This window comes from Lissotriton vulgaris, chromosome 9 (genome assembly GCF_964263255.1).
Source record: "Lissotriton vulgaris chromosome 9, aLisVul1.2, whole genome shotgun sequence".
In the NCBI taxonomy this organism is placed as follows: Eukaryota; Metazoa; Chordata; class Amphibia; order Caudata; family Salamandridae; genus Lissotriton; species Lissotriton vulgaris.
Genome location: NC_141697.1, coordinates 1060496163 through 1060516591, shown reverse-complemented (window position 1 = coordinate 1060516591; position 20429 = coordinate 1060496163). Strand labels below are relative to the sequence as shown.

Below are 20429 nucleotides of genomic sequence, written 5' to 3'. Positions count from 1 at the left end.
TATATATATATATACATATACACACATATATATATATATATATATATATATATATTTTTTTTTTCCCCCCCAACAAAGATGCGGCACTCAGGGTTTAAGTTAAACATTCAGAATGTATTTCTCCAGCTCGGACCTATATATATATATATATATATATATGTATATATTATAAATACATATGCAAAATAGGAAGCAGCTCCTCTATAGAGCACCCTGCAACACCAGCGACACTCTGAATCGGCTCATCTAAATTGCGGTCCCTTTCTAGCTAGGCGTGGGTGCCACTGTGCTAATCCTATGCTTAGAAACTGCTAGAAAAACAGACATTTGAGGAGATCAGATTCAGATTGTCGCTGGTGTTGCATGATGCCTGCCCTGTAATGTCAGTTTGGTGCCCCTGCCCATCTCTCCTGCCCTTTGTTATCAGAGTCCAGGTCCCTACCCCACTCCTCCTGCCCTCCGTGGTCCAATGTACCTTACTTGCCAACATTTTGATCTTAGTAAATGGGCGATTTGGATTAAAAAAAAACTGGGAATGAGTCTCCTCATTGAATTGGGACTGTTGGTATGTATGGTTGTACTGCCACTGCCTCTTCCTTTTGCTCTCATTGTTCTTTTATATTGCCACAGCCTCTCTTGCCTGTACCGCATGGTTGGTTGTTGTTGCCCCTGCCCCCCTTTCCCCTGCGCTCCATGGTCTATTATGCTGCCACTGCCCCCCACCTGCCCAGCGTAGTCAACTTGTTGCCTTTGCACCCTCCTCCATGAGAGGGACTTATTCCTAAAGAAATGATAGTTGGTGCCCTGAACAACTAAAATGAGGACATATTTTCTGAGTTCTCAAAAAGCAACAAAACACTTTTAAATAATTTTCTATCTTTATGTTTTTTATCCAGTTGATCACTTGATTATATGTTGCACTTAAGTGAAAGGATGTGGTGTTTCGGCCAGAGCTGCTGAATTTGCAGCTCTGGCCGAAACACCACAAAGTAAGCTTGACACCCTGTGATTCTGGCCAAATCAACCTCCCCATGCCTAAAACTAAAATTAATGTGTCCTTGTGTCATAAACTGATGCTTGTGTAAAACACTCCAATACCTTCAGGTCAAGTCTGTGCTATATAAAACTGAAAAAAAGTGTTTTGGACACTTGTGTCTTTGGGCTATACGTGGGCTACATTTGGGTGATATCTGTGCTATATTTGGGCGCTTTCTTTCTCTTGGGAGACTTATTTGTTAAGAAGCTCCCTAGTTTCTTCATTTACTGCAGTATCCTCAGAAGAAAATGCTTTCAGTTTTCTACTTAGATTCCATCAGATGTGCCACACTTGTCATAAACTCTGAATGTTAGCACTCTAGTTGCTCATTAGAATATGGTAGTAAAGCTGCTGATCACCAGGGATTCTATGTCAGGACGAGAGGCTTCAGATTATGATTTCTCCTCTTTGCTGTTTATTAATACCAAATCTTGCCCATGTTGGGTGCCGAATAAGCGAGCTTCAAGGTGCACTTACAAAATTGTCTAAACAGTAGAATCACATAAATTCTCATAATACTATAAGGAACAAATAGATGTACTTATCTTAGCACCGAGCAGCAAAGAAAGAGGATATTAAAACAACAACATTGCTATTTATACAACCAGAGGCCTTGGGATTGGTGCTTGTAATGTGATGTCATGCTATGATTGATGGGAAATGTAGTTTATTAAAAAAGTCTATTTTGATTGGCTGCTGTTGATTTGATATTAATAGACAGCAAAGAAGGAGAAAGCATAATTGTCGCCTCTTATTCTTTAATAGAATTTAAAATTCTTGACGCGTTTGTTAGAAAATGCTGCTAGTGTCGAAAGTGCATGTTTCAGTCTGCATCTCAGAATGTTTAAATGAAATACAAGAGGAAGATATTTGAGAACTCACTTAAAATGTGTCCGAATTGTTCTTTCTACAGCACTAACCATAATTTCTATAACAAACTGAACCCCCTCATTTTATTCCTTTCTAAATTAAATGTTTTTAAGTTTTACCAACTTGATTCATATACATGGCTTTGGGTGTGCCATACTTTTGTCATTAGTAAGACTGTTAGCGTTCTAGCTGTTCTGTAGAATTCTCTGGGAGGCTGCAGTACAGCAATAGGAAATCAACTGACAGGCTGTTCCTGCTGGAAGTAAATGATTTACTGAGAATGTCAGACTTCATTTTCACATGGCTGCGAAAGATAGCATGAATTTACAGAAAATATGCTCCAATTTTAACTTCTGGAGCACCTTGCATAACCTCTATGGGAAAATCATGAGAAACTGTTTTTTCTCAAACTCGATTCATGAAATCCTATTGGAAGGCATTTTCACAGTTTAAAGTCACCTTAGAACACACCACAATTCCTAAAATGAGTATGTTACCATCAACAAATGATTTGTATGGTAACTAAAATCTGTTATCATCCTTTATATGTTCTCATTTTTGTGACCCAGGAATCCTGACATTCACTAAAATGCATTTCAATGGGGTGGTATTGTGTATATTGGTCCCAAGATCAGTTGCCAGATTTTGAGAACAATCTCTAGTCCAAAGCCAACCAAAAGGTAGCCCAAATTAGCCCAATGGTGCTGTTCTTAGGAACGACTAACTTGCGCACTGTTATGCAGGCAAAACATAAAGTTTTGTAGCTGGACTTACAGAGATAGTGTGCCCTGAATATCTGACCCTATTAGCTGCTTCTTTTGTCTTTAGGGAGTGCTTGAAACAGCTCTGTCAGTTTACCCATGTTCATGCGTTGTGCAATGCTCTTGTCTCCGTTTTTCATTTGAATTCTGGGACATGTAGTCTTGTTTAGTCCATTATAAAATATGACTGCAAGTCCCAGAATTCAAGGAAAACAGCTGACTGGACCAGTACGTCACACATGGAACTAGGTAACAGGGTAGCTATGTCGTAGAGTGGGCCAGATAATGGAGCACTATCCAGTAGCATACAAAGAATGCCATAGACCATGTTGCAAGCAAGGTAAATGACCCCTTTGACTGTTGGGATAGTACAATATATAAATTATGAGGCATCAATGGGCCCTTCAGGTCTATTGGTCCTGATGCCACTGTACCTGCTGCACCACTGATACTATGCCCCTTGCAGTAAACAGAAACGCATGTGAGAAAGCTGCTGTTCTAAGAGCTTCAGTCACACTTCTTAGTCAAACTCCCAGCTCTTGGCCAGCTCAGACACAGTGGATAGTGCAGCAAAGACTGAGCCTGTTTACCAAAACAAACTTCTAGCCCAAAATAGCACAAAGCTGCTTTAAAAATAACCCAATATATAGCAACCCGCACAAATCAATATTTACCTACAAAACCAGGAAAAATGTAGCCCAATTGTTTGTGATCTAACCCAATCTGGCAACACTGCCCAAGATGGCTGCCAACACTTCCTGGTTGAAGTGTTGGCAGCGAATCTTAGCCTCCACCGCGATATACAAATGTTGTTTTCCTTTAATATCGTCAAAACTACTGAACAGATTTACAACAAAATCTATCTTTCTGCCAAATCTGGTGTAATTTCGTCCAGCAGTTCGGGCTGCAGGCATATCTAAAGTCTTTAAGGGAATTAACATGGGATACTCGCTTTCTTTTTACCCCCCCCCCCCCCACACACTTTTTTCTCAACCCCCGCTTGACGGATTACCCTGAAAGTTTCCATGCACAAGACCCAACATGACACGTTTTTTTAGAAAATCTCGTGAAGATTTCTCAAACGAAGCCAAAGTTATAGGCACATTAAAAGATGCTTTTTCTATGGAAACATGGTCCAAGTTCACATATATGCACACACATATAAACTCACACACTTCCCGTAAATAATGCATTGTGTGGTAAAGGATTTATGGTAAAGGCATTGCGTGGTAAAACAGAGTTGTAAAGGCTAATTCCCAACCGAGGAGGACTTTTAACAGCATGTGACAAATTTGGGAAGTTGTCAGGTGGAGTGGGAGGGAGGGTGCAACAGGGCCTCAAAAGTCCATCAGAAGGAGATGCCAGTCCATCTGATAATCAAAAGTGAAAACTTTGCGGCAAGCTGGAGCGATTTCCAAAAACTTGTAATATACAGATTTCCGAGGAGAGGGGGACTTTTTGATCACACTCCTGTATTTTTAAACATTAAAACACCAGTCAATTCGGTTTTAGTATGGTATAAATTGAGGGCCAGTCTGGCCCGTTTTGCTGAATACCACGTTGTGACTGATTTTCTGAATTTAGCAATAAAAATGGCTGCGGTTCCATTTAACTCTTTACTTTTCACACAATCCAAGTCAAGTTACGTCCTGTTTCTCTTGGTGGGAAAAGAAATTGCACTTCGTAATCGTTAATTCATTATCTCGAACCCTACAATTTCCTACATTCTAAAAAATAATGTGATTGCACCAGCCTAGTTCTCTTAAACGTTGTAGATTTGGAATAATGCAATGAATTGATGTGTCGTAATCATTCAAAGTGTCTGATGGTGCTCAACTCCGCCACATACACAGATACTCTCTAGAGTTCAACGAAAACGCTAATAGTCACCAAATTTACAGTAGACTCACTTTAGCAATATTTTCAAAGCACTTGCGCAGATGAGGCTGAACAGCTGTTGGGTCCTTGGTTTGCGACAAAATTTCCAGCAACTCATCATCCGAAAGGAAATAGAACCTGAAAGAAACACATTTCACTTGAAGAAGTGTGAATATCCAAATTAAATATGTGCATTTAGAGCAATCAAAGCGCTGGGGGTCTGGGAAAAGTATAGAATTGTTTAACAACTACTCGTACTTCTAGCTAAATGAAGGAACAAGAGCCCAATAGCCTTTTTGGTAGCAGAAGTGGTATTACACTAACATCACTATTTACTAATTATCTGATTTTTTTCATATTTTTATGGATTTTTTTATTTTTATTTTTATGGATTTTAACCGACTTAATGTCTTAAGCTCTCATTTGGGTGCAGCAGACATCAAGGCTATTGTTTGACTGGGCAATTACAATGGCTGTCCTACTGGTTAGTGGGCTTCACTTAAATGAAATTGGCTATACTCCACGTATGTTGAGACTGGGTATGCAGGATAGACTCTTGTTGCCAGGAGTGGTGCGGCCCCCAAGTCTCCCACTTCTACTTCGGAATGCCATCACCTACTGAATATGTGCTCTCAGATATGCAAACTTACCACAGTATTAAGCCCATAATATACCAATGGGGGAGGGGCACACTCACGCCGGTCAGGCTGCTATCTTGGGAGACTGAGGGGATCACGACTATAGGGGATCTATTTACTGAGGGAGCACTTATGACCCATCATGACTTCAAACAACGTCATGGGATCTCAAATTCCCTTTTCTTGACCCATGCCAACATAGTGCGCTACGTTCGTTTACACTGGTCACCGCCAGGTTCTGAACCCGAAACACATTCTCTGATTCAAACCATCTATGAGAAGGGCACTAGTAGATATTTAGTCAAGTAGCTCTATCGGGGACTGCAGGCCCATCTACATACATCTTTAGACCAGTTACAAATTAAATGGGAGGCAGATCTGAACCGGGTTTTCCATGCTAAAGAATGGTACTTTCCCCTCGAGTACCCAAGTGTAATATCCCCAAATCCCCCCTTCAAATGTATTCAATGTGTTCTCTTACACAGAGTCAATTTGACACTGTTAAAACTTTATAGGATATTCTCCACAGCGTGACCCACCTGCCCTAGATGTACAGCAGACACTGCAGATCAGCTGCAAATGTTGTGGGCCTGTCCTTCGCTGTTATCTTATTGGGGGGACATAACGGAATCACTGTCCACCCTCACAGGGATTACACATTGGGACACAGCTGAACACTGCCTTTTTGGACTATATCCTAAACCCAAAAATGTTAAAGCCATGGCTTAATGTGTTGATCTGGTGCTACTGCTGGCCCAACGACAAATTGCAAAGCGTTGGAAATCCCCTAGAGTGCCCTTTGTTTCGTGTTGATATGAGGAAGTTCTGCACTGCGCACAGCTGGAAGTGATGCACTACGAGGGAGGAATATCTCGGTTTACATAAATAACCCATAGCAATGCTCTAGGATGACTTACTTGAAAAGTTTCAATCCCAAGGCGACGATGTACATGATCAATATCAGCTCACTGGTGACAGTGCCTTCATGAATGTCACCTGACATGCCCTAACGCTGTGTGTACAAGACTTACGGCAACTCCTTTAGAATCTTACTGAAGCAGGAGAGTACTACTACCTATACTACTATTTTCCCAGAGACATGGACTCAGAATGGCAGTTTGGAGAGGGGATTGGAGGGTGAAAATATTTGGAAATGTTTTCTGTTTATTTTCCTTTCCTTTATTTTTGTTTTATTTATTCATGCACAAGTGGTTCTTAAGTAGCCTGGAATATACACTACATCCTATGTACCATCCATGACTGTTCAAGTCTACTGCTCATTACCGCGAATCATGCTGACTGTACCACATTGTATGGTTATATTTATACTGTACAAGTGTTCTTTTGTTACGTTTAAAAAAGAAAAGTACAAAATTAAATCTATGTTCGAACTTTATAAATGCAGCCTACACATTTAAACCGAAAATAAGTAGCTACATTGACATTTCCATTTCTCTACTGAAGATGTATCCGATACATTGTTTAACTTAATACTTTCTCTACTTACAATAATGAAAGCTCAACTGCCTTGTAGAAAGTTCAACTGCCTTGTGAGTGCCCATAGAAAGCGGGTATCCGATCCATACAATGTTATGAATAGGACTTCTTAAGCTGGACTAAGAGAGTCTTTTAATAAATAATGTTTTTCCTGAAACCCAGGTATTCTTACAATCTTCCTCCAGCATACACCACGTTATTTCATATTTGTGTGGCTAAAATAAAATAAAACTTATCATCAATGTTATATCATCCAACTCTACAAGCCTAACCCCCCGGAGACGCTTGATGGGAACCACTGGAATCATTGAAAGGAACACCCGAAGATCCAGTCTCACAGACCTGAGCAAGAGCCTGTTGCTGTAGATGCTAGACTCCTGACATGGCTGCGGATCCTTCCAGGTTTCCCAGGTTGCCATTTTACCTTCAACTGGAAGAATCTTTCAAAAGCGCCAGCAGAGACACCCTCACCAAACCATTACAGGCATGATTTTACCATAACGGTGTTACACTATCATGATCTTGCCCAGAAGGCATAAAATGTAGAACCACCTAACTGAAGAACTAGTGAGGTTCCTTATATCCAAACTTGTCAGTGGTATTAGTTGAACGCGGGGTTCGTGAAGCCAAAAAAGAGGAGAAACCTTATGGTGGAGAAGATCCTTTCTGAGGCAAATGATTATTGTGTCAACATTATAGAGTATCATGGAAGTCATTTAAGTTTCAGTTGGTTCAGGTGGGCCAGGTGGTTGGAGCCCAACTTGCCATATTTGAAGATCACAGCCTGGCAAGGATCTCTATGATGATACACTTTCGGTGGGGATTAATGCCAAGTGGAGGTCAGGTTTTTTTCCTCCACTCACAATTTTGTTTAACTTTTCACACACTCCCAGAGTATGGTGAAAAAATAACCCTGATGTTCAGAGAGTTTTCTCTCTAAGGAAGACGTTCATTGCTTGTTTTCCTTGTCTCAGACCACTATGCGATTTATGGCGAACCGGGCAGGGAAATTATGCACTGGGGAAGCTGCTTTAACTAGTCCTCAGATATTGCTTGGGTCGTACACATGGTGAATGGACAGCAGCAGTGATACAAAAGTGTGCATATGCATACTTGAAGTCTACCCATATGCACTGTAACCGAGAAGATAAGCACCACCCCAGCTGCTGCATTCTGGGCCGCCCTGCTGCCCTCAGATATCCTGCTCCTCATGCACTCAACAGCTCCTTGTAGGGATGGTGTGTGTGGTGGCCTCATGGTAGGGGAAGAGTAACTTCTATGCCCCTCCATGCGTTGAGCAACCCTTTCCATGTGGAGTTACATGTTAAGCACCTTAATATCATCACTCAAATGCATAAATAAGGGGAGGAGATGTGGCGCAGGGACTAGAGCTGCAGACTTTGCGACATAGGGAACAGGTTCGAATCTTGGTTGCAACTCAAAATCATGCAATTCTGGGTAGAGCACTTAATCGTTCTGAGCCTAACAAAATGGGGAGAATGTGTAGCCTGGTTCTGCTGTAAAGTACTCCAATGTCAGGGTTGTGCTATAAAAATGCAGGACACTGCAAACACCAAATGACTGTCCTTACTGTATGTATGCTGACTGTGGGCTGCACCACAATGTGAATGGCCCTTCTGGACAAGAATGGTATAATGGAGCCGACCCAAAGCCCCACTATATACATGTATGCTTTATTTTTATGTATTTATTTTACTTCATTACAAAGGATTTGGCAAAACACCTAAGGGTTTTCTTTCCACCAGACTCAAACATGGCAAAAGAAAAAGAGCATGGTGCCCATCAAGCACACCTAATTCACTGTCTGCTGTAGAACCGATTAAACTTAGTTGGCATTGCCTGGTTGCTGAGGTGCATCCAACAGAAATTATCTGAGAAAGGATATAAACTGTTTTACAGTCACCCTTGAAATAACCTTGGGCCCTCATCCTTTTCTTTAATCATTCTCCAAGTCAATTGATCTGTGAGAAAATGTTCTAAAGATAAAAGAGGTACACTGCTGATTGTAACCTTGATATGACTCGTCTTTTGACATTTCAGTACGATATTTTGTATGGATGTAAATCAGAAGTCATCAATACTAAAAAAGCGCTACAAATATTTTTACAAAAGAATAAGAGAGGTGAGATCAATAGACATCCCAAACGTGTCGCCTCTTGCCTCTTTTCTATGTGTTTATGTTTAGGGCACTTCTAAAGCCCACGATTACAATGCTTCTTTGCACTAACCAATCTCAGATGCCACAAGAAGGAATTACCATAAGTCAAAGGCAGTTTAAAAGGTTTTTAATTGTATTCTAAAGAGAAGAAGGTTGTGTTCAGAGTTGAACAGGAAGATAATTTCATCATTTGGCTGTTGCATATAAAAATATTCTTTGACAACTGAATGCCGAGGAGGCTTTATGAACATCCAAGAGAAATTACCTTGAGAACTTAGGTTACTAGTTAGAGAGGAGATATTACATTTATTGGCAAGAATTCGGACCAACCACCATACATGGGGTAGATTAGGATCACGGTTTTCCCGCATCCTCCGGGCCGGCGGAAGCCACCGCCGGCCCGGAGGATGCGGGAAAACCGCTGCTGAGCCACAAAAGACCCACGGTCATATTAGGATGGCGGTGGGTCTGGAAATCTGTCCGCAGCTCTTCCGCCGCGGTCGCCTTCCGACAGCGGCGGAAAAGCTTTAACATGGCTGGCGGTGTCTATCAGACACCGCCAGCCATATTAGCATGGTGTAAAATGTATGCTTTTCCGCAGCGGCTTTTCTGCCGTGGAAAAGCATACGGACCTTCACTTCGGGAGCCCGTTGCGGGTCCCCTGGGTGAAGGGGGAGTGGGGGATGCACATGGGGGGTACCTATGGTACCCCCCTGCATTTGCGTGAACAAAGCAGCAGGCACCTCGCAGTGCCTGCCGCTTTGTGCATGCAAATGCACAACTTACATTTTTAACATTGAGGCGGGTGCTGCTTGAAGCAGTCCCCGCCGCAATGTTAAATATACAGGATGTGACCGCAAGGGTGGCGGTCACATACTAATTTGCACGGAGGGGCCGCCGCTGCCCCTGCGGACGGTCCCTCCTACTCTATGGTTGCGGACGGACTCAGGTCCGTCCGCCATCATAATCGGCCCCTTAATCTTGTAAACAATGACTAGTGATTTAAATGCAACTCTCCGGGTTATCGACAGCCAATTAAGCTGCGTCAGGACAGATGAGATGTGCTACCTAGAGATGGTCCTGGCGATTGTGTGGACGTCATCAGGTTGAAGTAATTCAATCCTTTTGACTGACTTGTTAGGCAAGGCCAAGCAACAAGAGCTGGTGCAGTCCAGCGGCGACTGTATAAAAGAAGTGATAACTTCCTTCTTAAAATCTGCAGGAATAAACGATAGGACTGTCAGAAACTGGAGGTAGTAATCTAAAAGTAGGTTGACATCAAGAATAACTCCCAATTATCTATTGTGTCAACAGGCCAGGGAGCTGGGCCCATCATATCAGGCCACAGTGAGGGTTGCCATTTCTCAACTGAGTCCCTGGTTAATAACACCACTGTCTTGTCAAGATTCAACTTTAAAAAAAACGATTCATCATCCAAACTTGAATGAAACAAAGGATTTTGGCAATGGTGCCAGAGTTACCAGGCTTGGAGAGGCGTTTGAATAGTCCTCGCGTATCATCTGCATACATATAAAAATGGACACCCAAGACCGTTAATGCGGAAGTCGTGGGAGACATAAAATTGAAAAGCAGAGGAGATACATTAGATCCCTGTGACGCACCCAATTTGACCGACTTCTTTATGGATGAGGCCGACACTTTGTTTACAGCAAGACAGGACGGATTCAAGCATCTTAATAGTATGTCCGTGCTGTCCAAAGTCTTTAACCCTTTCAAGCAGATTTGTATGATCTATGGTATCAAATGATTGGGAGAGGTTGAGCAATATCAGTGCCTCAAACTCTTCACGATCCGTGAGCCCGTGCAGATCGTTAAGGACAGGCATAACCACGGTTATGTATCTTGGCCATACCTAAAGTCAGACTGCAAAGAAAATGATAGATTTTCCACCTCAGAGAAAGCAAGGAGCTGGAATGCACGTTTTCCCATACTTTTACCAAGAAAGAGAAGGGAAATCTGATGGAAGTGTTGACATCATAGGGAGAAAAAGGTTTCTTCGGTAGAGGTTGTACCAGCACTACTTTCCAAGCCTCAGGAACTGTTGGATATGGCTCTCTCTGCAGAGTCATCCCCAAACATTTTGCCTTCACTCCTCCGACTTTACTGAAATCATTTTTGTTAGCTTTAAGACTTTGTGCACTTTATCATTGTTAAACAGTGCTAAAGTGCTTGTATTCGCTCCCTAAAACATAGTAAAAATGGCCGACACCTGAATGGCCTACCCTTTTATATATAATAGATTATATATTAAATGCTACTAGAGGGCCTGCAGCATTCGTTGTGGCACCCAATAAAGTAGCCTTTTCAAATATATATTATGCCTGCCACTGAAGCATGTAGTGCAGTTTACAACTGTCAATTTGACCTGGCAAAATAAACCTTTTGCCAGGCCTAAACCTTTTTTATTTAAAACATATAAATCACCCTACTGTAGGTCCTAAAAGCTCTTAGGGGAGCATGCATGGTATTTTAAAAAATTGGACAATCGGGTTTTAGTTCTACATGTCCTGATAGCGAGAAACTCCTAAAGTCATTTTTTACTACTGTAAGGCCTTTCTCTCCCATTGGCTAACTCTGGGTACCTTATTTCATTTAATAAGTTCTAACTTAGTATTGGGAGCTGACAGAGTTATACTGTTTACACTCAAATGAATTGAAATTTAAAATACTCTTTAATGACAAAAGTTAGATTTTAAGTCACAATGCTAACAATGTCACTTTTAGAAATATGCATTTTCATGTGCTAGCCAGTTGTGCCTTCTGCCAGTGTCCTAGGTCACTTGACTGTGAATGGCTCTGCTGATAGGGTGTGTGTACTCAAGCAATACAGTGACAAAGGAGGCTTAGGTGCGGACAGGATGGACCATTCTGCCAGGATGGCTGGGGTAGAGCTGTGCCCTGCTCACACTTCTAAGGGGCTTGCCTCACACAAAGACCCTGTCCTGACACCACTTTTTTGTCACCTTAAACAGGGAGGGAAGTAGTTTCCAGAACCAGATGCGGGGGTAGGAGAGGATGTAACCTCACACACAAAGGCTGTCATCAAATATAAATATCAGACCCTCAGAACCACTCTTCAGCTCACATCCGAAACTGTGGAAAACTCCTAAGAAGCACTGCACTGCTGCCCTGCTGCAAGAAGGACTGTCCTGCTTCTGGAAGAACTACTCTGCTGCCGGAAGGACTGCCCAGCTGTCATGAGAAAGAAAGAATGGACCTGCTACTTGGACCCGGGACCACTAGAGTGACTCCAAGGGCTAGTTGGCTGGCCTCCTGTTTGAGCTACAGGCACATAACAAGCTTCCGAGGCCTTGAACACTCCTGCTGGCCTCTGCTGGAGAAAGACCTAACCCCCAATTGCTGCCCCTCCCCCGGTCCTGGTCCCTTGGTAGTGGTGTAGGCAGTACTTCTACAAAACCTGGGACTCTGGAAATTGTTCAACATAAACTGCCTGGAGAACCGACAGGCAACCGGGTCCTCCATGCTAACTTATCTGCCCACAGTGCATCGCAGGATGGCTGACTTCCTGGTAGCTCCCACTACGTTCATCTCATCAGCAGCAAATATCTTTAAAGGTACCTCTCCATGTAAGTTTTTGTCCTTGTGGAGCCCTCTTCAGCTACAGCCTGCAGCTTCGCCCTGATTTCAACTTTCAAAAAATCATCTAAGTCTAAAGGTAGAAACCTTCACAACAATCTCGTCCAATGGCTCCTCAACGCCAACAACTCCTCCTCGGACACAGCCTGCTGCTTTACTCCGCGGAGACTCTATCTTCTCCAGGAAAATCTCAAGAATTTTTCTAAGTCCGAAGGCAATCTGAGACAGGACCCAATCCACCCCTTGTATATGGCTCAGCCTTCACTTTCAACTTTAACTCAGTCTTGCACGACCAGATACCCGTGTTTGGCACTTTGATCTTTTAGGATTATTACTGTTTGTGTGATGCATAAATCCTTTATATATAGTCTCAAAGTGAAGCCTGACTGCTTTTTTGCCAAGTAGGTAAAGCGCAGGTTAATTTAGTGGCTTTTGTGGTTCACCCTGACAAGGACTTTGGCTGTTGCCTGAGTGGGGCTTCCACACCCCTCAAACAATAACCTAATTTATTACAGCTACCTGACTTTGGCTGAAAGACTGATTACATAAAAAGACTAAATCCAGAGGTATGAGGCAAGCGAATTACTCCATTGTTTTAGCATGGCAGATGTCTCTCTGTGAACCTGAGGATTTAGTGGATATAATTGTACATATAACCTATAAGAGACGTAGCGGATACTGGTCAAAAAACGATTGGGTCCTCTTTTGAATACACTTGGAATGAAGAATTATATCAAGCTTCTCTTATAGAAAAAGTAAAACAAGTTCCCATGAGGGAGAATATGAACTGTACGTGTCAGGGTAACAACCCCGATAATGCATCACACTATTGCTTCCAATGCTTCATACTGAAAGGTTTAAAAGCATTGTGTCAGCACTGATTGAGTAAAAATGATTTTAGAACCCTGCGTTGCTTCTGATTTATAAATGGAAAGGATATTTTCTGATCACTGTAGTCATTTAACTTTAAAACAACTGTACCAAGGCATTCTTTCATTACCTCACTTTGTTATAGCCATCCTTGATAAAGATCTATGGGTGCAGAACTTGCCTGCTCAAAGATGGCATCTTATTGTCAGAGAATTAGCACAATCCCTTCCTCAAATCTGCATTGCGGTGTGGAAAGCAGCAGTTGGGCTGATCCTGGTGGGGTTTGTCCAGTGAAGGCAGTGGTGTCCCTCTGGGGGTCTCGGTCATCCAGACACCACTGACTGTCCTGCTTAATTTTTCTGCGGTGCTCGTCACCCATTTAACACGGTGGATCCAAGTGTGGAGGATCTGGATCCTGACTATTAATCAATCTGAGAGTAGCAACTACTAGCAAAGTGATCCAGAGTGGTTGGGTGCATTAGGGGCGCAAATGAGACCGAACTTGGAGCAGGACGCTGGGATGCGCTTCTGCAGACACATGAAGAAGTGGAACAGAGGGCAATATGTGGGGGAAGGTTGCTGTAGGGGAAGCGTAGCAGATCACTGGATTATTTTTGGACTACTGCATCTCCACATTGTTAGGACTGACTGAATGATTTGAGCTGCCTGGAGAGGATTTGGCAGCAGATATTTTACTGCAAGATGCCACCAAAGGAGATCAACTAGCATACAGAAATAAGACCAAAAGACTGCAAGGGAGCTGAGCTCCTGCTCACCCAGGAGTAGCTGGTCACAGCAACAGTGAAAAAGCTGTAGGGGGCTACATGCAGCACTGGGCACAGAATGTTCGTTGTGGAAAGCACACTTACCTCAATGCAAAACTGAGGAGTAGTTACTTACCATATCTAGTTTCCAATTAAAGTCAATTATACCCAACAAAACTATATCAAAGCAAATATTTGCTATTCAATGAAAACCTGAAAATACTGAATTGTGCTGTACTTATAACGTTTTGCCACACATCATGTGTTGTCAACGAAGTATAAGTGTAAGCAGTATCTCGAAGCACTTTTCTGTAAGGGATGCTCCTGCTGTGTCACACTTGGGGCCCATTGAGAGTCATCCAACATCTTCTTGTGATCCTCCCCAAGATGCATTTCTGTCATATTGGGAGCATGGCTCAAGTCATCTGGATTCAGCTTGATGTTCTCTGCATTTAGCTGTGCTACTTCTAAAGACAACATTATCTAGCTGTACTAGTTCTTCACCAGCAAGACGTACAATGCTGCTGACCATTGACATGCCGAACAACAGCTGCACAGAACGCAAATATAAAATAGCTTGTGCAACTTCCGTATACGTCGAAGGATCACTGCAGTCTCCCTGCTGCTTTAAACAAACACAGGCCCATAACCCTGGCAGTCCTTACTACAACTTTGAAATAAATATAAAATATCCAGTAGGCACGACCCAACAATGTAGCAGTTCAACTCCTATGTTGTACTAGTTGGCTTACTTCACAGTGTGACCTACACAGTCAAACTTTCAAAGGTTTTCTGTCAGTGATGAACATTTAATTTTGTCGGAGCACATATTGTGAAAGCTCTGCATATACCCACCTATGGGTCGCACAAATGCAGGCTCACGGTCAATAATTGTAGAACTTGGAGACAGGGCAGCGAGAAAACGTTATGAGGGCAACAGACAAAAAGAGGGCAACAATGGGTGGGGATTACAGGGTACATATTTTTCAGAAAAAGAGTTATGTGAATCTACAGCAGAGGTGGGATCTGCATCTAATCAAAAAGGAGTTAACTACCTTTGGAGTAAGGGGCTTCCTCCTTTTCCTGGCAAGACTACAAAGGCCGATGGGGGATAGACTTTTCAATTTACAAAATTCCTAGCATCATGAGACTTTATAAATTTAGATTTTTTTTTTTGCAAGACTTTATTGACAGTTTGTTAACCTACAGTAATTCGCCTACAACCCTGGGGCCGGCTACTACCAATACATAATTCACCATCCACAAATTACACAGCTATTTAGCCGACAAGCAACGGTCCGGCAGCGGATCTTCCCACGTTTATGGCGTGTGTACGCATCGTTCTTATATTCAAAAATATTTGTAGTCCTGCTTTTGTATTTTTTAATAACACAACTTAACTTCAGCCACGCCAACGAACTCCACTGGACGGACCACAGCTGTGTCCACTTCACCTTCAAAAGAACGACGATCCACCACCACCAGCAACAGGTTGCCCGAAGAAGCTGGAACAAGATCACAGCCAACCAGCTCGCCGCTTCCCTGAGCCAGCACCCTCCTGCCAGCTCAGCGAACCCCAGCCAGGCCGCCGACAACCTCACGAAGTGGATCAGCAACTGCGCGGACGAACTCGCCCCTCTGAGGACCTCGCCCAGCAGACCCGGCAGCAAGAAAGCCCCATGGTTTACCGACGAGCTCAAGAGCTCCAAGAAGAACTGCCGAGCCCTCGAGAAAGTCTGGAGAAGGGAACCAACCCCGGACAACATGACCACCCTCAAGCTCGCCACCCAGAAGCACCACCAACTGATCCGCGCCGCCAAGAAAACTGCAATCAAGGACCGGCTGGATAACAACGCACACAACTGCAAGGAACTCTTCAACATCGTGAAAGAGCTCTCCAACCCCAACGCCGGAAACAACGACATCACCCCATCGCAAGACCTCTGCAACTCCCTCGCCTCCTACTTCCACAACAAGATCGCGGACATACACAACAGCTTCAGCATTCAACCGACGCACGCCACGACCGCAGCAACGCCGCCCATCACCACCCTCCGCACATGGACTCCGATCAGCACCGAAGACACCGTCCGCATGATGAACTCCGTCCACTCCGGATCTCCGACCGACCCCTGCCCTCACCACGTCTTCAACATGGCCGACGCTGTCATCGCAACCCACCTGCGGGACATTATCAACACCTCCTTCGACACCGCCACCTTCCCTGAGAGCTGGAAGCACGCCGAACTCAGCGCTCTTCTCAAGAAACCCACAGCGGACCCCACCGAACTCAAGAATTACCGCCCCATCTCGCTCCTCCCGTTTCCAGCCAAAGTCATCGAGAAGACCGTCAACAAACAGCTGGCCGCCTTCCTCGAGACGAATGGATCCCTCGACCCCTCACAGTCTGGCTTCCGAGCCAAACACAGCACGGAGACCGCCCTCATCGCTGCCACCGACGACATCCGAGCCCTGATGGACAACGGAGATACAGCGGCCCTCATCCTCCTAGACCTCTCCGCGGCATTCGACACTGCCTGCCACCGCACCCTAGTGCAGCGCCTCAGCAACGTCGGAATCCAGGAGAAGGCACTGGAATGGATCATCTCCTTCCTCGACGGAAGAACACAGAGAGTCCGCCTACCACCGTACAAGTCAGAAGCCACCGAAGTCATCTGCGGCGTCCCTCAAGGATCCTCGCTGAGCCCCACCCTCTTCAACGTCTACATGAGCCCCCTCGCGGCCATCGCACGCCAACACAACCTCAACATAATCTCCTACGCCGACGACACCCAGCTGATCCTCTCCCTGACCAACGACCCCGCCGCCGCCAGAGCCAATCTGCACGAAGGGATGAAAGATGTAGCCGAGTGGATGACGACCAGCCGCCTGAAACTGAACTCAGACAAGACGGAGGTCCTCATCCTGGGCTCCTCGCCCTCCGCCTGGGACGACTCCTGGTGGCCCCCGCCCTGGGCACCGCACCCAAACCGACGGACCACGCACGCAACCTGGGCTTCATCCTGGACTCCTCCCTCTCCATGACCAGGCAAGTCAACGCCGTCTCCTCGTCGTGCTTCAACATCCTCCGCATGCTACGGAAGATCTTCTGGTGGATCCCCACCGAGACCAGGAAGACCGTCACCCAGGCCCTCGTCACCAGCCGACTGGACTACGGCAACGCCCTCTACGCCGGTACCACCGCCAAGCTCCAGAAGAGACTCCAGCGGATCCAGAACGCCTCAGCCAGACTCATCCTCGACATCCCACGAAACAGCCACATCTCCGGACATCTGAGAGACCTGCATTGGCTCCCCGTCAACAAAAGAATCACCTTCCGTCTCCTCACCCACGCACACAAAGCCCTACACGATCAAGGCCCGAGCTACCTCAACTACCGAATCAACTTCTACGCTCCCAAACGCCACCTCCGATCAGCCAGCCACGCCCTCGCCGCCGTCCCCCGCATCCGAAGAGCGACAACAGGAGGAAGGTCCTTCTCCTACCTGGCCGCCAAGACCTGGAACTCCCTCCGGACCGACCTGCGCCTGACCCAAGACCACCTCTCCTTCAGGAAGAAGCTGAAGACCTGGCTGTTCGAACAGTAACGGCCCCCCCCCCCCACCCCCCCCTAGCGCCTTGAGACCCTACGGGTAAGTAGCGCGCTCTATAAATGTCTATGATTGATTGATTGATTGATATGACTCAGTAATTAAATGAGTGACCACATTCATGGTCCAATGACCATCAAACCCTGCAGCATTTTCGGTTACCCTCGCATATATAATATACACTTCTCATCCGGATCCAGCATTGTATGAAAGAACTGGGCCATCTCCCGTCCTCCCTCCTCCCTCCACCATTCCTAACAATTCAGACCCCATGTATTAAGCATCCTCCAACTCCTCCCCCGAACTATCTAGATCCTCCTCTTCTAAGGGGTCACAGAGATCGCCCCTGTAGGTGTTCCATGGCAGCCATACTTTATTCCACTTGCGGGGATTCGCTCTCATCTGGTACACTGCTCGCTCCGTAATCATAGTCGCATCCATGTTCCTGCACCACAGTGACAGCGTAGGCAGTTCTGCCGCCCCCCACCTCTGTGTAATGTCTCTCTTGGCTGTCATTATGCCTATCACGACCCACAGTTTACCCTGATGTGTTAGGTCATTCGGGCCCCATATGTGCAACAAGCAAAGATGTGGGTCGGGCGTCAGGGACACTTCCAGTGTCTGCGAAATGATGTGCATCACCTGCTGCCAGTATCTTACCATAGTGGGGCATTCCCAAAGTGTGTGTAAGAATGTGCCCTCTACGCCACACCCTCTGAGGCAGAGTGGGTGCGGCGCCCTGTGTAGTTTAAACAACATCGTCCTGGTGTAATATATCCTATGTAAAAATTTTTGCTGTACCAGGCGGAACCTAGCTCAGATACCTGCTTCACGCGGGGATGCCAGCGCCGCGTTCCAGTCTGAGTCATCCATGTCCCCTATTTCTTCCACCCACTTTTCACGCAGCTTAATTAGGGGGTCTGGCAAATTATTCAACAGTTTACGATACGTAAGGGATGTAGCGCCTTCCTGCATAAAGTCAGTGAGTAGGCGATCTTCGAGTGGTGAGGCTTCAGCAGAGTGGTATTTGCCGGGATAACCACCAGTAGTGCGTGCCTGATCTGTACATATCTATAGGTTTCCGTAGGACCTAGATTGTAGTGTAGCTGGAGGTGTGAGAACGGAACCACTCCCTCCCTTGTCCACATGTCCCCCACCGTTGAAATTCCAATATTGTCCCATTGGGTGAATCCTTTGGTGTATCGCAAGTGTCCCAGGGCCTTTGTGTCCCACAATGGTGACAGCTTTGTTATGACTCCCTCCCATTTCAATCTCACTTGGGCGGGGTGCCACAGTCTTACCGTGTGCCTGGTAGGTCCTATTAATTTGGCAGCTATTCCCTTGTGATATAGAGGTGCCAACAAACTATGTGTGCCCAATTGTGCCCTGTCAGCAAGGTAAGCCGGGTCATCCTGCGGAGCATGCAGCCATTGATTAATGATCTTAAGCTGTGCTGTCCAGTAGTACAGTCGGAGATTTGGCAGGGCGATTCCACCATCGTACGAGCTCTGTTAAGTTTGACATGTGCTATTCGAGCTGGTCGTTCTCCCCACAACAGGCCTGTCAACGTTCCGGTTACCTTCCAGAAATAATCCGGAGGTACTAAGGTCGGTGTATTCTCGAGCACATAAAGAAAGCGCGGCAGTGCCATCATTTTAAATAACGCCGCCCTGCCTAGCAGTGTCAATGGAAGGGTTTTCCAATGCTGGACATCATTCCGCAGTCTAGTCAGTGGGGGTTGCAGGTTACTTTCAAAAAATTCAGCAGCATCCTGGGTGACATAGATCCCCAGATACTTGAAGGAGGTTGTCGCCACCGTTAAGGGGCAGTTCTCTGGCAAGGTCAGCGGGGAGTTGTTTAATCCGAATATGACCGACTTCGCCCAGTTTATAGTATACCCTGATGCATCCCCATGTGAGTCACATACTTGCAATAGGTTGGGGACTCCTCTCGCCGAGTCTGTCAGATAAATCAGCATGTCATCAGCATATAGGGAGACTCTGTCCTCCCAGGCGTCGGTCCAACGGATCCCCCTCAGCAGCGGAGATGTCCTAATTTTCACTGCCAACGGTTCCAGAGACCAGTTTGAAGAGCAGTGGAGAGAGGGGGCATCCTTGCCTGGTCCCCCTCACCAGCGGTATTTCACGGGAGATATGTCCATTAGCCACCACTCGAGCTGTCGGACTCGTGTAAAGCAGCCTTACCCATGAGATAAACTTGTCTCCAAACCCCATGTGAGTCAGCACCGCGAAGAGGTACTGCCACTCAACCAAGTCGAACGCCATTCTGGCGTCGAGGGACAATATGACCGCCGGTTCCTTCAACAACGGTGCACGCGCCAGTACCCCATGTACTCTACGTAAATTGAGCGTAGTGCTTCTGTCGGCATAAAGCCTGATTGATCAGGATGGATCAGATGTTCCATATGGGGCAGCAACCTATTCGCCAGCACCCTCGCCAGAATTTTCGCCTCTGCGTTTATCAACGATATCGGCCGATAGGAGGTGAATGCGTCAGGGGGTTTACCCGGTTTCGGGATCGCTACAATATTTGCCACCCGTTGATCGGTGGGCAAGATGCCCGGCTCTCCTCATACATCGCCAACAAAGGTGCACACAGGGATTCAGACATCGTTTTATACCATTCAATTGGTATCCCATTGGGCCCGAGGGCCTTGCCTGACCGTATCGCGTTTATGGCCAATTGA

The 20429-nt window shown here is 45.5% G+C and overlaps 1 protein-coding gene across 1 annotated transcript in view; it reads right to left on the bottom strand.

Annotated features, from left to right (window-relative positions):
- Positions 1–20429, bottom strand: part of DNAH1 (dynein axonemal heavy chain 1) — an 822394-nt gene that overhangs the window by 295694 nt on the left and 506271 nt on the right. The window contains exon 24 of the mRNA XM_086939555.1: positions 4578–4683. Within this exon, the coding sequence (XP_086795681.1) occupies positions 4578–4683 (106 nt within the window). The remainder of the gene's footprint in view (positions 1–4577; positions 4684–20429) is intronic.